Source organism: Bipolaris victoriae (assembly GCF_000527765.1).
Source record: "Bipolaris victoriae FI3 unplaced genomic scaffold scaffold_0, whole genome shotgun sequence".
Lineage (NCBI taxonomy): Eukaryota > Fungi > Ascomycota > Dothideomycetes > Pleosporales > Pleosporaceae > Bipolaris > Bipolaris victoriae.
Genome location: NW_014575392.1, coordinates 710,077 through 723,898, shown reverse-complemented (window position 1 = coordinate 723,898; position 13,822 = coordinate 710,077). Strand labels below are relative to the sequence as shown.

The following is a 13,822-nucleotide window of genomic DNA, read 5'->3' as shown; positions in this document are numbered from 1 at the left end:
ACGATCTCACATTGAAAAGTCATACTGTACACGGACCTGGCTGGCGGAGAAGGATGGCATGTCAAGAGGTATAGAGTCTAGAAGCTTGATATGAGAAGCGGGAAGAAAATGGTAAAAACTACATAAAGACAACACACCATCTTATACAACAGAACTCCATCCACGCTCACCCATCCAACCATCCCTCTCTTTCTAAACCCAACCCTCAAAAAAAACGCCAACATCTAATCTCCCTCTCACAAACTTTCAAAATGCGTCTCACCCCCATCACCCTCGCCCTAACCACCCTCTCCACAACCTCCGCCTTCATCTCTGGCATCACCGTCCCCGCCACCATCGCCCCCAACAAACCCTACACCATAACCTTCGACGAAAGGTTCGACTCGTCAAACCTCTGGACCGACGTCGCCGTAACATGGGGCTACAACAATCCCCCTGGCAGCATCAACAGCGTAGGGCAATACGCAACCATTTACCACCTGCCCCCGAACCCCAAGCAGGCGCCGGTGAAGCTGACGACGACGGCGCCGGATCATATTCAGCTGTTTAATAAGCAGAAGAAGATTGAGATTGTGGCGGCGGTGTTTACGGTGGGGTCGTTTGTTGGGAATGTGGGGTTTACGACGTTTAATGTTACGGTGGATGTTGGGGATAAGGTTAGTGATAAGTTGGTGTCGAGCACGGGGTTTCTTGTGGCGCCTTAGGGTGTGTGATGGATAGAAAGAGGGAAGATGGTAGCGGTGTAAATAATCATAGAAAAGAAATGAATTGTGAATATGATGGTTCTTAATGTCTTTGCCTTGAGGGAATCAGTTCACGATGTCACAGACACCAAAATTAAGATATTGTTTATACTTGCCTTTGGTTGTGATTATGTCATTAGATTGGAGTTTCTGTCTTCTATAAACTGCCTGGTAACATTTATTTGCAAGTATAAGTCGTGACCATGCCACCTCACAACGAATAGTTCTTCCCATACTGCTCCTTCTGGCTCATTGCAGGCTTCCACTCAAAGTGATACTTGCCTTCCACGGGCTTCTTGACGTTTGGATCTGTATCATCCTTCTTGTCAAACATGTGGCTACCAAAGTAGTCGAGCTCAGCCTCGTAGAATGAAGTGGGCAGATCAGTTCCGCTGACAACTTTGAAATACTCTAACGTTGCGCCGATAGCAGGGACCACCTGATCCGTCTCGACCGACTTGGCCACGACTCGCCGAAGTGCCGGGAAGCATTTCTTAACATCCTTGGCAACGCGAGAAGAGAAGTTGAAATTCAGGTCCTCAGAAGATGGCTTCGACTTCAACACAGGGGCCAGAATCTCATCGGAAATGTAATCTGCTTGAATGATGCAACCAGCACGCCAAATCTGCCAGACTTGCGAGTAGTCAATCTCCCATTCATGTGCTCGGTCTGCAGTGGCAATGACATTGATTCCTTGAATGTAACTGGCGAGGCAAGCTGCGTAGGTCGCTTGCCGTAAGTCTTCGATAAAGGCTTTCTTGTCAGAGACGGTAAGTTCATTGGGCGGGAACCCACCATCGAGTGTTTTGTTCGCCTTTTCACGATCGCCACGGAATGCAGATGCTAGGCGGAATGCGTGGGAGACATTAAGGGTAGGAGCTGAAACGTGTAGGTCGATGGCCTCGGTATTGCTCCATACACCGGTGCCTTCTTCGCCAGTCACATCTTGGACAACCTTGTCAAGGACTTGGGAGATCACGAGACGTCCTTCATCTCGTTTGTGCGATAAGTCTGCGCCAATAGAAACAAGGAAGGTACCTCTCTATATGTGTTGTCAGCGTGCGACACGAAGAAGTCGTAAAACTAAAACCCACCAGCTCGCCTTCCGAGTTCCATTGTGCAAGCACATCGCCAATCTCCTCATCACCCATACCCATTTTTCTCATGATGCCCCAGGCCTCGGAGATTGCACTCATCATGCCATGCTCAATGCCGTTGTGCATCATCTTGACATAGTGTCCGGCACCGCCCTTGCCAATGATACCAACACATGGCTGTCCGTTTTTGTCTTTGGCTGCAACCTTTTGCAGAAGGGGGAGAACTTCGTTGAGTGCGGAAATGTCACCACCGGGACACATTGAGGGCCCGGCCCTCGCAGCTTGGTAGCCACCACTGACGCCACAGCCAATGTAGCGGATGCCAGTGCCCTTGCACTTGTCTTGCCTGCGTTCTGTATTTTCAAAGTGCTCATTGCCACAGTCCAGTATGATGTCACCGTGAGAGAGGTGGGGCTCCAGGCCCTCAAGGACCTTGTCACCAACGCCGCCATGTGGAAGAGAGAAGACAAGCAGGCGTGGTGATGACAGTGACTTGCAGAGCGAGTCGTAGTCTGCATTTGTTAGTTTCGCGCCGTGGAGATGTTAGGCGAGACAGCGGACCTGTGTACTTGTCTACTTTTCCATGATAGCCTTGCTTTTCTGCCTTTTGCATGACAGCATCCATGGCCTCCTCCGAAGGGTCTGAGAGGGAGACATGGACTCCAATCTCAGCGAAGAGCAGGGCCATACCACCACCCATACTGCCACAACCGATCATAGCAATCTTTTTGAATCAGTTAAGGCAAGCTCAGTGGGAGTTGGTATACAAACATGTGTGAATTGGGACATGGTAGCTAGCGTGCTCTCTCTTCCTCTAGTTGTGACGAACGCAGGGAAATGAGCAGCGAAGAGGCGAGGATGATAAAGTATAGAGTGGTCAAAGAAGAGAAGCTTGGAAGACTCGGGTCTTGATAGTGCACGTATTTGTCGAGAAATTGCAGCATGGTGAGATTGGGGCGTTTCAATTCTTCTGTCACGTAACGACAACAGTGACGTCGGTGGGGTTGGTAGCTCAAGTGATAGTCAAGTGGAGGACGGGTGGCCCTCTTATTATAGGCGCTCCGGCAGGGCTCGGACAAGTGGATACAATAATCATTTTGAATGCAGGAAGCACGCAGGCGTTGGGAATTCTGGTACCTTCCCGGTTCCGGGCATTGGAGGGCAGTTGGCAATGCTGGGCGTTGAGTTCGCGGCGGGCAAGAGAAACCACCGGCGCAGGTTGACTAGCGCGAGCCGCTCGGCCAGGGCAGCTTTTGGCGATGGGAAAGCTGCAGCATCCACAGTCACCCACTCTCCACCAATCAAGCAATCTTCAGCCAACCACACACCGCAGCCATGGAAGAAGACGCCAAAATGGACATCGATCAGCCAGAGCAGCAAGACGTGCCGGCTGCCGACCCCAAGGCCAGCGACGCGCAGACAGCAGCGGGCGCAACAGCTGTGCGCTCCATCGAGGGCTGGATCATCATTGTCACCAATGTCCACGAGGAGGCGACTGAGGAGGATCTCCAGGACATGTTTGGCGAATTTGGCACTGTTAAGAACTTGCACATGAACCTCGACCGTCGCACGGGTTATGTCAAGGTACGCGCCTGAGCCTGTCCAAGGACCACCGTGTCATGGCTAATGCTGAACAGGGCTACGCACTGATCGAATACGCCACATTGGACGAAGCAAAGGCGGCCATAAAGGGCGCCAACGGCGAGGAGCTTCTCGAGCAAAAGGTCACCGTCGACTATGCTTTTGTACGACCACCACCAGCCAGCAAGGGCCGTGCGCGCGACCATGACAGGAGACAGAGCGGGCGTGGTGCGGCGAGGGCAAGGAGCAGGAGTCCGGGTCGCGACGACATGGACGACGAGTAGTCTTTTATGGAGCCAGCTTTGCGTATTGATACCACACCTTGGGGACACCTTATACAGCGATATGGAGGCTTGGATGCATCATCTTGGAAGCCGCTCGACAGTGCAGGTCGCCAGCAGCCTTGTATCAGGAATTACAATACGAGCTCACCGGCCTGGCCCTCCACGAGCCAGGTCGGGCATTGACATGACTGTTGTGAGTACATGTCATCTATTTATCTATCAAACGATTGGCTGACATCATGCTAGGCCACTTCACTTGTGATTTGACGGAAAAAGTTCATGTGACTAGCATTGTGATGTTGTGAACCGAATACGCGCCCCATAAAAGTGAACTAGTAGAATGAGCATGCTGTCTTCAAGACGCGTCTGAAAAAGTCGTCACGATGTACGTGTAGTCGGCAAAACTTGCCCCACTCACAACTGCCCGCCAATCCAGTCCATCCCTCATATTGTCGGACTGCACAGGATTATGATAAGCATTCAGCACTAGTGCGGCTATCGGCATCTTCGCCATTCTTTAGAATCTTCACGAATGAGCTTTTTGGGCTTTTTAGTCACCAATGCCTGTAAAATCCTAGAGTGATGGGTTGAATCCAGGTGTCTGGGTTCAAGGTTCGTGTTAGATTCGTCTTCAAAAAACATTGCAACTGGGAGGTCTAGATTGATGTGCTCACTTCCTAAATCAATAGATATGAGCTGCTCCCTCTGTGGCGCCTAGAGTGGTGAGTAGTTGATAAAAAATTACACACTTTGCTGGACATCTGCTTCCATCTTCATTGAGTAGAAGAACATGAAATTTAATAGACACTTATTCGTACTCAGCAGCACAAAAATATGCCATTATACACGTCAGCCATGGCTCTCTGAAAGCAGCATACCAAGGTTCGAAGTAGGTGCTTCTTAGGAAGGGACTGGAAAGGCCCATCCCAACTGGCTATCCCCCAGCACAGAACTTCATTAGTACCCACCAGCTCCACACACTGCCCGTCCCTGACCCAATATCTTAATGAGACCCCCTATTCAAGCAAGCAGCCTATCAAATAAGCCCTTTGCATGATCCTTTGGTCCCTCATTCCGCGCTCCACTCGGACATGCGGCTGACTAGTAGAGAATTCATCTTCAAGTGCCATGTACCCCACTTAAACAGATAAAAAATATTTCCAGTCCAGAGCAGCAGGATCCCAACTTTCCGAATTGTATCTCATATGCTCTCTAGTGGCTTAAAATGCCTTTCTAAGCGCGCAAAACTCAATACAGATTCAACCCAATTTTCAAATACACCATCTATCACTCTCCGGTAAGATGGCCGAGCGGTCTAAGGCGCTAGCTTCAGGTGCTAGTAGAGAAATCTGCGTGGGTTCGAATCCCACTCTTATCAGCATATTCTTTTTTTGCCCTTTCGCGTTGTCGTTGTCGTGGTGGTGGTTGTCGTGGAAGAGTTCCTCTATTTTTTTAAACGAGTTGGGATGAATTGGGGGTCTGTGCGTTGGACCACCACGCGATGGGGGCGGGGCGGGGTGGCAGCTAGGTCTGGGCGCGGCGTTGGAGATGCCTGCTCCCCCACGTATGGATTACATACTGCAGAAGTGGGAGAATATGCAGGTGCTGGGCGTGCTGTGTTGTAGCGTCTTCTCTGCAACTTAGCAGTGTACCACATTTGTTTTTAGAAGGTTTACCATCGATGGATTGTCGTTCTCCAAGGATAAATACACCCAGGAACAAGAAGCAAAAAAAAGCGCCGGAACATGCAAGCGCGGCAAAAGGTGGACTTGGCTAGGTTCGTATCAGCCTCAGACAAATCGCCGCCCCCAACCTTCTCCTCTTTTACCATGACTTTGCTCGCTCTACCGGTTAGAGTTCTTCACTGGGGCCGTTCTGCCCGTTGGATGTTTTTGCTGTAGGATTTGCTTCTTGCGCGCGTGAGCACAGATTACGTACTTCGCAAGGGGGTTACGCGTCGCTGGGTGTTTTGGATTGGCTTGGTAACTTGAGTTGAGAAAGAGCTTCGGAAATTTTGGGGCGTTGAAGATGGCGTTTTCTATTGTCGCGCCAGTCTGGCGGTTGAGGATGTTGTTATCGTTGCTTGTGATTACGTTCGTGACGGGGCTGGTAGCTGGTACTTCACACCATCAAGACGGACAAGGTGAGGCTGAGAAATGCAGTCCGGTGATTGCGAGCTCACAAAAGTCCTCTAGGAGATGCTCAAACAAACTACAAGTTCGACATACATGATGGATCGCAGTCACCTCTACAAGCATCGCCTGAAGGTTCGCCATCAACACCCCAGGGAAATACACCAGCCAGCCATTCCCTCACAAAAACCAACATCCTCCAAGACCTGTACTCCGCCCTCTCCACAATGCAAGACCACTACTTCGCCATCTGGCTCGGCAAGTACACCACTGCAATCGACTGGACCGGAGCCGTAACCTCGACCTACATCTCGGCCACGCTCTCCACGCTCTCCTCCACTCTGCCCAGCACTTTCTCCCGGACCCGCAAACACGAGATGGAAGCCTTTGTACGCGAAAACGAAATTAACAAGTACTTCTCCCAAACCACAGCCTACTACTTTGGCGAAGACCACTTCGCAATACGCATGCAAGCCTACGATGATATGCTGTGGGTAGTCCTAGGCTGGCTCGAAGCAAGCAGATTCATCGAAACGCATTCTTCATCCCACCACTCCGCCTCATCCAGCAACTCAGACAAATCCTGGCACGCCCACCAATTCATCCCAGCCTTTGCCCACCGTGCACGCATCTTCTACGAACTCGCCGAAAAAGGCTGGGACTGGCGCCTCTGTGGCGGAGGCATGACATGGAACCCATCCCTCCTACCGTATAAAAACGCAATCACGAACCAACTCTTCATTTCCGCCAGCATAAGCATGTACCTTCACTTCCCCGGCGACCAAAACTGTTCACCATTCTTCTCCCAGTCGCCCTCTTTATCCTCCAACAACCGCAGCAATACCGTTGCCTCGCAAGACGCTGACGATGACGATGGCTGCCTCGACAACCCCCACACCCGCCCCCGCTACTCCCCCATCTACCTCGCCAACGCCATAAACGGCTACACCTGGCTCCAGCAAAGCGGCATGCAAAACGCCCAAGGCCTCTACACCGACGGCTTCCATATCACCGGCTACCGCACCAACCACAGCAAAACCGTGTGCGACGACCGCAACGAAATGGTCTATACCTACAACCAAGGCGTTGTACTTTCGGGTCTCCGCGGCCTCTGGGAAGCCACTGGAAAAACACAGTATCTAGAAGACGGACACGAGCTCGTGCGAAACGTTATACGCGCTACAGGCTGGGATATCTCTTCCTCCTCACCATCTTCCCCACCAAAACCAAAAGGCAAAGAAGAGGAAACGAAATGGCACGGCCTCGGCAGCAACGGTATCCTAACCGAACTCTGCGACCCAACCGCCCACTGCAACCAAGACGCCCAAACCTTCAAAGGCATACTTTTCCACCACCTAACCGCATTCTGTGACCCCTTGCCCCGTAAACCAGCACAACGCGGTAAGACGCACAGCGCGAGTAGGGCGCTCGCGGCGTTGCATCGCAATAGCTGTAAGGCGTATACCGGGTGGGTGGTGCATAATGCGCAGGCTGCGTTGGCGACGCGGGATCGTGAGGGTAGGTTTGGGGGGTGGTGGGGTGCGAATGAGGGTGAGCGAGAGGGGTGGGAGGTAGAGGTTGGGGTTAATGCGACGGATTATCGGAATGGAGACACAGGAGAAGGGGAAGAAGGGGATGTGTATGGGAAGAGGGAGAAGGTGCAGTTTATGGAGAGAAGGGTGGGTGGGGATTTGAATGATCGGGGGAGGGGCCGCACGGTTGAGACGCAGGGGAGTGGGTTGGCGGTTGTGCGTGCTATGTGGATTTTTCTTTGGCGAGATGAGGTTGGGGTGGTTGAGTAGGGGGGATGAGGATGTGGAAATTGATGTATATCAAGATGTCATGACTTTTCAATGCTGTAGCGATATTTTTTCTACTTCCCTTGCTTTGACCAAGCAAGATCATCACAGAAAAAAGGAAAAGTTTGCAATCGGAACCCTATAAAGGGTACTCAAAAGAGCATCATTTTTACTCATTTTACAACTTGATAGTGTCTAATCCATCATAATTCTGTACCGATATCTCCATCTCCATCTACCTACATAATCCCTAATTCGCCAAAGCCTTTGAGCACCTCCTTATCCACCCGACTCAACCACTCGTCTTGAAACGCTTGTTCGCCACCAGCCTGTTGGATCGCTTGCTGTAAATGCTCCCTGACAAAAGCAACCAGATTGATCTGATGCACAGGATCGGTGTAAATGAGCTCACGCTTGCGCACATCTTCTGGGGCTTCGGGCTCTGTAGGGTGATAAGGCTCCGGAGGCCAGTAGAGAGAACTATATCGCGATTAGCACAAGCACAAAAAAAAGGAAAATCTCTTCAACATACTCTTGTGTCCGATCATCCATGCCGTCCAGCAACTCGCCGAGCACATCCGTCCAGACACCGATCAATGACTGCAACTTGGCCAGCATCCACGGCTGCCCGCCCTCCAAGAATCTGGTCAGGACAAGGCACATGAGTTTCTTGTTTGGTGCATCGCCAATGTTTTCAATATGGCTGAACCACTCCTCTAGCAACCAATCCAGCGTCTTTTCCAAGCCTTCGTTGGATAGAGAAGCAAGAGCTTCGAGAAGTACCGAAGGAGAAGCGACGCCGATACGGGCTAAGACAGTAAAGTAGTCTGTTTCTACCACGCCATCGACAGCACGAGAAGGTAATTCACGGTAGGGACCATGAGACTGGTGGTGCGTCCATGCGCCATGGAGACCTTCCAAGACCTTTGCCAGAAAGCCAGTAGATATGAGGTCACTCGTCAATACCTTAATTGCTTCTTCGCCACCAACACCCTCAGCGCCACGAATTATACATGTCACAAGGTGTGTCATGATACCATTTGCCTCAGGCTTCAGACTGCCGAGTAGCTCTGCAAGTGCTTGAAGGACGGCAGGTCGGAAAGAGTCAGCTAACACTGCAGCAGGTGCGAGCAGAAGATAGGCTTCTGTGAGCTCAATGGCTTTGCGCAGAGTGTCGTTGTCCATGCTGAATAGTGGAAGAAGATACTGGAGCAGGCCGAGAAGCTCAGGTGGCGTGGGCTCAGGAGCAGATGGAGTCTGCGCGAGAATAGACGCCCATAGATCGAGTGCATCCTCGAGAAGGTAGACCTGGGTGTCTGAACCTGGTTCTATGGCGCTTTGAATGATGGGCAAGAACGAGACGTGGAATGAGCGTGAGTCAGCCTTCATAGCATTTGTCAGACGAGCAAGTATCGTTAGAATCGCCTGCTTCATGAGATGCTCTTCCCCAGACTGCTCCCACAGCGGCGGCAGGAGAGAAATGATGCTGTTAGCATATGGTGTAATCTGCATCGCGTCAGTCTCAGGACATACAGCATGGTTATATAACCTACGTGATGCTCCATTCTCTCAACAATCAGACTAATAGTATTGAGCAGCGCCATCTTTGTCTCTGGAAGCTCGACTTCTTGCACCAAGGCCATCAGCCTGTCTAACATGACCTGAGAAAAGGGCAAAAAGGCGTCAGCCTTGAATTCCCATTCGTCTGCAACAGCGTGGAACTTCCTTCCGGCTGTGATGCGGACAACCTGGTCGTTCAAAGGGTCGTTCTTGTCGAGCAAATGTTGGAATATCTGGTATACTATAGGCTTCTTCTCCTGCGCCATCTTGATGGTAATCCATTGAGAAATAATGATGGCGATACGACGACGAATGATGTTGAAGCCCGGTGTCTGTTTAGTAGCCTCTACAACGAGAGTATTTTCCAGAAAAGAGTCAAAGTCAAGCTTGTCGTGGAGTATGTCAGCTGCAAGGCCAATGGCTGTATACACCGAGTCTTTGAACAGGATGTCCTCATTCTGGGGGGCTGCAAGAGGTTAGCCAAAACTCACCGTATCTCGAGCAAGTACTCACTTGCGACAGAATAAAAGACTTGGAGAAGAGGCTGGATGATCAAATCTTTGAAATTCTTTGCGAGATCTAAGAACAGCTTTTCAGCGCAAGGGCGGATGGCGAATTCCCAGTCCTCTGCGCCTTCTTCCGTCTTCTCCCACTCATCGGGCTCCTCCTCCCACATGCGAAGGTCGCTGGGGCGAAAGACGAAAAAGCGCTGGACGAGTGCTGACATCATTTCTCGCACCAAGTCGTCTGTGAACAAGTCTGTACGGACCAAGTGCGTAGCTTGATTCTTTTCATCCTTTTCTTGTTGCTGCTTGTAGCGAAAGGTCTGGGTGGGATAAAAGACCATTTTTATACACGCACGTATCAACAACAACCCTTTGAGAGCAAGACGTTCGAGGATGGGTGCCTCGTCCTCAGCGTCGCCATCGGTACTAACTTTGGCGCCTTCTATAGACGTAGAGCCCCATTGCTCGCCTACCTTTGCGACCAGACTCCAGTAGTCGCGTGCAAGATCTAAAGAGTTTGGCAGGAGAACAAAGTCTGAGGGGTGAGTAGACGCCATGTTGAGGTGAAGCTTGGACAGCTGCATGAGGTGTTTTCCAATCTTCTTCTGTACCTCTGTCGCAAGTGGCGAGTTCTCTGGTGTCACATATTGTAGAAACTCACCGAGGTGAGTACGGGTTAGTGTCCAAAAGTCCTGAATGTCCTTGTCTCTGCCCGGGAATTCGTAGCCGGCAATGACTAGTCGCCTGATGGTCTTTATAGCGAGCAGACTATGGTCAATGCTCTCTATTGCACCGCCTTCATCGTCGCCACCATCGCGAAAGAAGGTCTGCCATGTTTGCACCTTACTCACATATATGGTCCCTAGGACATTGAATATTTCCGGAGCCACCGTATGCAGGCTCTGGCGGGTGCGTAGCAGGCGGCCTGTAGAGAGTTCTTTTATGATGTATAGGAGCACAAGGAGCGCACGGGGGAGTTGTAGTGCGTAAGCGTTGGGCTCGGTCGAGGCGCGGAGAATGTGGAGGAGTTGCTGGAACAGATCTGGCCTGAGAGAGGTGTTAGATATTACAAGTAGCAAGGCACGTAGCCAGACTGACCAGTCATTGGGGAACTCGAAGCGAACAATCTTTGCTACTACTAGGGCGTTTTGGAGGGCCAGCCGGGGATCCGCCTCGTTGACGGCGCTCTCGAGTAGACGTGCTCGGATAGTGGCCTTGTCTTCTTTTGTCACCGCACTGCCATATTATTAGAAGAGGTGTGGTGCGGTCATATGGATAGAGCGGTGGGCGTACTTGGTGGCAGTCTTGCGCCAGTACTTGTCGATACCATTCTTCAATTGTATAACGGCTAGGTAGCGCACTTCGAGCGGGAGGGAATGGTCGAGGAAAACGGACTGGATTGTGTCAGTATAGATATCACGTATATGCGTCACATTTGGTGTACCTGAAGCAGAGGGTAGAAGCCCTGTGTCTTTTCCCAGTGCTGCAGCTGCTTTGCGCCGCTCTGGACCTGCGTCTGGTCTGCGGACGAGGCGGAGCGCAGGACATGGAAGAGAATTCCCTCGGTCAGAGGATTGGCCTCGCCGGGGACTTCGACCTGGAAGCTGGCGCTCATCGAGTACTGTTGTTTGTTGTGTTTATGTATATATGCATTCACTGGGTGGATATGCGGCCGTGGTGGGGTAGTTCGAGATGCAGCACAGTGCGAGTGTGAAGCAGACGAAAGATTCAGAATGAGATGTTGCTATTGGGTGTATACAGTGAGCAATGAAGGCAACATGGGGGCCTGCTCACCCGGGGTCAGTGAATACTAGGCTGCAGGTTAGATGTCTGCTTGTTTGTTCGAGTCGAAGTAAATTCCATGTTTGCTGTCCCCGCGTCGCCAGCTCGGGCCTCTGCGACCGACGGTGAGAGCGGACTAGCAATTAAACTTTTTTGATATACTTATAGTACTACACCGGCCTAAGGACAGACACAAAAACAAAGAGGAGGAACGACCTTCTCTTTGCTCGAATCGCATACAGGCCATGCTGCGTGCTCACATACCCGTTGTTGCTGTGGCGTGTCTGCACTCCCCGGGGCCCATGGCGCCCATCGGCTTGTGCATGCCCAGCCAACCTCGGCCCATGGCCCTCCTCATCACGTTCCTCCGAGTACGAGTGCGCGACCGCGGCTCTGATATCACCACCTTCACCTCCGCCATCTCCTCCGCCGTCTCCTCCCGCCCACATCCCCCTCGCCACACCCTCATCTGCCCTGCCTGCGCCCGGCAGCCTCCCAATGCTTCCCGATGCACTCCGCAGACTTCGCCGCCGCCCAGCAACGCATAGCAGCCCGCCGCGCACAGCGCGCGCTCCAGCAGCGCAATCACCATGAGCCATCACGCCCTGCCCGCGCTCTCGCACGCCTTCCTTTCCCCTTAAACGCTGTCTCCTCGGCCGGATTCAATGTTTGGGACGCGATCAAGGGCCGCTCGGGAACGCGCCCAGAGTTCCGTGTCGGCCAGGTTGATGCCGAACTCCTCGACGAGGAGCTGCTGACGCTACTCAAAGACCAAGTCGGCGAGGGTCTGAAGTATTTTGGCTCACATGTCACCGATAACTACTCGGCCGAGATCCTGCTGCTGCTGCGCGCCGTACTGTGGAAGCTGAGCATTTGGGACCAGAATGCCAGTTACGGCGCCCATTTACAGGGGCTGCGCTATACCGATGCCCGCAGCAGTGCCCCCAATCGCCCGCCCCCGAAGCCCTGGCAGAAGATTGCCTATGGCGCCATTACTGTCGGTGGGAGATATGCGTGGACAAAGTGGGAGGAGTACCTCTTGTCCACGTCCGAAGACTACACACGGCCTGAATCCGCGCGCCTCAAACTGCTGGGCAGATTGAGTGAGTTGGCTGGGAATGCGCACGATGTGCTCGGTCTTGCCAGCTTCCTCGTCTTCCTCGTCGATGGTCGCTACAGAACAATCACCGACCGTCTCCTCCGGTTGCGATTGACCCCCTCGTCGCACTCAACCTCCCGCGAAGTCAGCTTCGAGTACCTCAACCGCCAACTCGTCTGGCATGCCTTCACCGAATTCCTACTCTTCCTCCTCCCTCTAGTCGGCATATCACGCTGGCGCCGCATTCTAAGCCGCACCTTCAAGAAACTCCGCGCAACCCTCTTTTCCCTTATGGGAAAATCCACCACCTCCTCCACCGAAGACGATGAAGCCAAAACCTCCGGCGAACTCGGCTTCCTCCCTGAACGCACCTGCGCAATCTGCTACCGCGACCAAAACCCCACCACCGCCACCGAGTCCGACATCATGGCCTCGTCAGCCGGCGGCGGCGGCGTCGTCGGCAGCGCAGCAACAGACATCACAAACCCCTACGAGTCCACCTCGTGCGGCTGCATCTACTGCTTCGCCTGCCTCGCCCAGCGCATCGCAAACGAAGAAGGCGAAGGCTGGACCTGTCTCCGCTGCGGCGAAAACATCACCGCATGCAGACCCTGGAACGGCGATATCATCGAAGAGCAGCCCCGGTTTACCCCTGCGTCCTCGCATGCAGAGGAGCATGAGCGACCCAACACTGCGAAATCTGTAGGCTTTGCGCGCGCGTCGCCTGACGAGGATGATGAGAAGACGCTGCTTAAGGAGGTGGAACCCATGCCTGAGCAAGATCACAGTGATGGAGAGGGCTTACTCGGTCCGTCGACCACGCAAGCTCGCGCGCTGGATCTCGGCGAATCACTCTTCACGGAGACGTCGGAGTGGGCGCGTGCCAGTGAGGCTAGCAGTAGCAGCGAGGATGAGCAGAGCGAAGAGTACGACGAGGATGAGCAGGAAGAAGGCGAGGAATTGGGCTTTTATGATCAATGATTCTTCCTTCATCGTTCTCCTTCTTTCTTGGCCACAAAACGATAATAGAAACGTGGAATTCTGACAAGAAAAAAAATGTGGCCTACCCTTTTACCTCGATGTTTGTCTTTCTTCTTTCCTCATCCTCGCGATTTACACATATGTACTGTTGTATAGCTTTGTTAGTTATACGGCCCCAGATTACACGTCACCTAATGCAAGATACCCTGATTTTGGTTCTTTGGAACATACATCTCCCACTCTCGTTCTCTTTCTGAC

At 52.3% G+C, this 13,822-nt stretch overlaps 6 protein-coding genes across 6 annotated transcripts; 4 read left to right on the top strand and 2 right to left on the bottom strand.

Moving 5' to 3' along the window:
- Positions 1 to 251: 251 nt before the first annotated feature.
- On the top strand, positions 252 to 704 carry COCVIDRAFT_11106 (hypothetical protein; the record flags this gene model as incomplete). The annotated part of the gene is made up of 1 exon (XM_014707013.1): positions 252 to 704. The coding sequence occupies one exon, from the start codon at positions 252 to 254 to the stop codon at positions 702 to 704; it is 453 nt and encodes a 150-aa protein (XP_014562499.1).
- A 250-nt stretch (positions 705 to 954) lies between these two features.
- On the bottom strand, positions 955 to 2,528 carry COCVIDRAFT_83831 (hypothetical protein; the record flags this gene model as incomplete). Its single annotated transcript, XM_014707309.1, has 3 exons — positions 955 to 1,785; positions 1,838 to 2,352; positions 2,402 to 2,528. The coding sequence occupies 3 exons, from the start codon at positions 2,526 to 2,528 to the stop codon at positions 955 to 957; spliced, it is 1,473 nt and encodes a 490-aa protein (XP_014562795.1).
- Positions 2,529 to 3,175: 647 nt separating this feature from the next.
- On the top strand, positions 3,176 to 3,705 carry COCVIDRAFT_32668 (hypothetical protein; the record flags this gene model as incomplete). Its single annotated transcript, XM_014707152.1, has 2 exons — positions 3,176 to 3,424; positions 3,478 to 3,705. The coding sequence occupies 2 exons, from the start codon at positions 3,176 to 3,178 to the stop codon at positions 3,703 to 3,705; spliced, it is 477 nt and encodes a 158-aa protein (XP_014562638.1).
- A 2,028-nt stretch (positions 3,706 to 5,733) lies between these two features.
- COCVIDRAFT_83618 (glycoside hydrolase family 76 protein) lies at positions 5,734 to 7,639 on the top strand (the record flags this gene model as incomplete). The annotated part of the gene is made up of 2 exons (XM_014707308.1): positions 5,734 to 5,848; positions 5,901 to 7,639. The coding sequence occupies 2 exons, from the start codon at positions 5,734 to 5,736 to the stop codon at positions 7,637 to 7,639; spliced, it is 1,854 nt and encodes a 617-aa protein (XP_014562794.1).
- A 236-nt stretch (positions 7,640 to 7,875) lies between these two features.
- Positions 7,876 to 11,317, bottom strand: COCVIDRAFT_21646 (hypothetical protein; the record flags this gene model as incomplete). The annotated part of the gene is made up of 7 exons (XM_014707083.1): positions 7,876 to 8,116; positions 8,169 to 9,142; positions 9,190 to 9,662; positions 9,710 to 10,749; positions 10,801 to 10,938; positions 10,996 to 11,096; positions 11,147 to 11,317. 7 exons carry the CDS (start codon positions 11,315 to 11,317, stop codon positions 7,876 to 7,878), a joined length of 3,138 nt encoding a protein of 1,045 aa, XP_014562569.1.
- A 675-nt stretch (positions 11,318 to 11,992) lies between these two features.
- On the top strand, positions 11,993 to 13,564 carry COCVIDRAFT_21645 (hypothetical protein; the record flags this gene model as incomplete). The annotated part of the gene is made up of 1 exon (XM_014707082.1): positions 11,993 to 13,564. The coding sequence occupies one exon, from the start codon at positions 11,993 to 11,995 to the stop codon at positions 13,562 to 13,564; it is 1,572 nt and encodes a 523-aa protein (XP_014562568.1).
- Between the last annotated feature and the right edge of the window lie 258 nt (positions 13,565 to 13,822).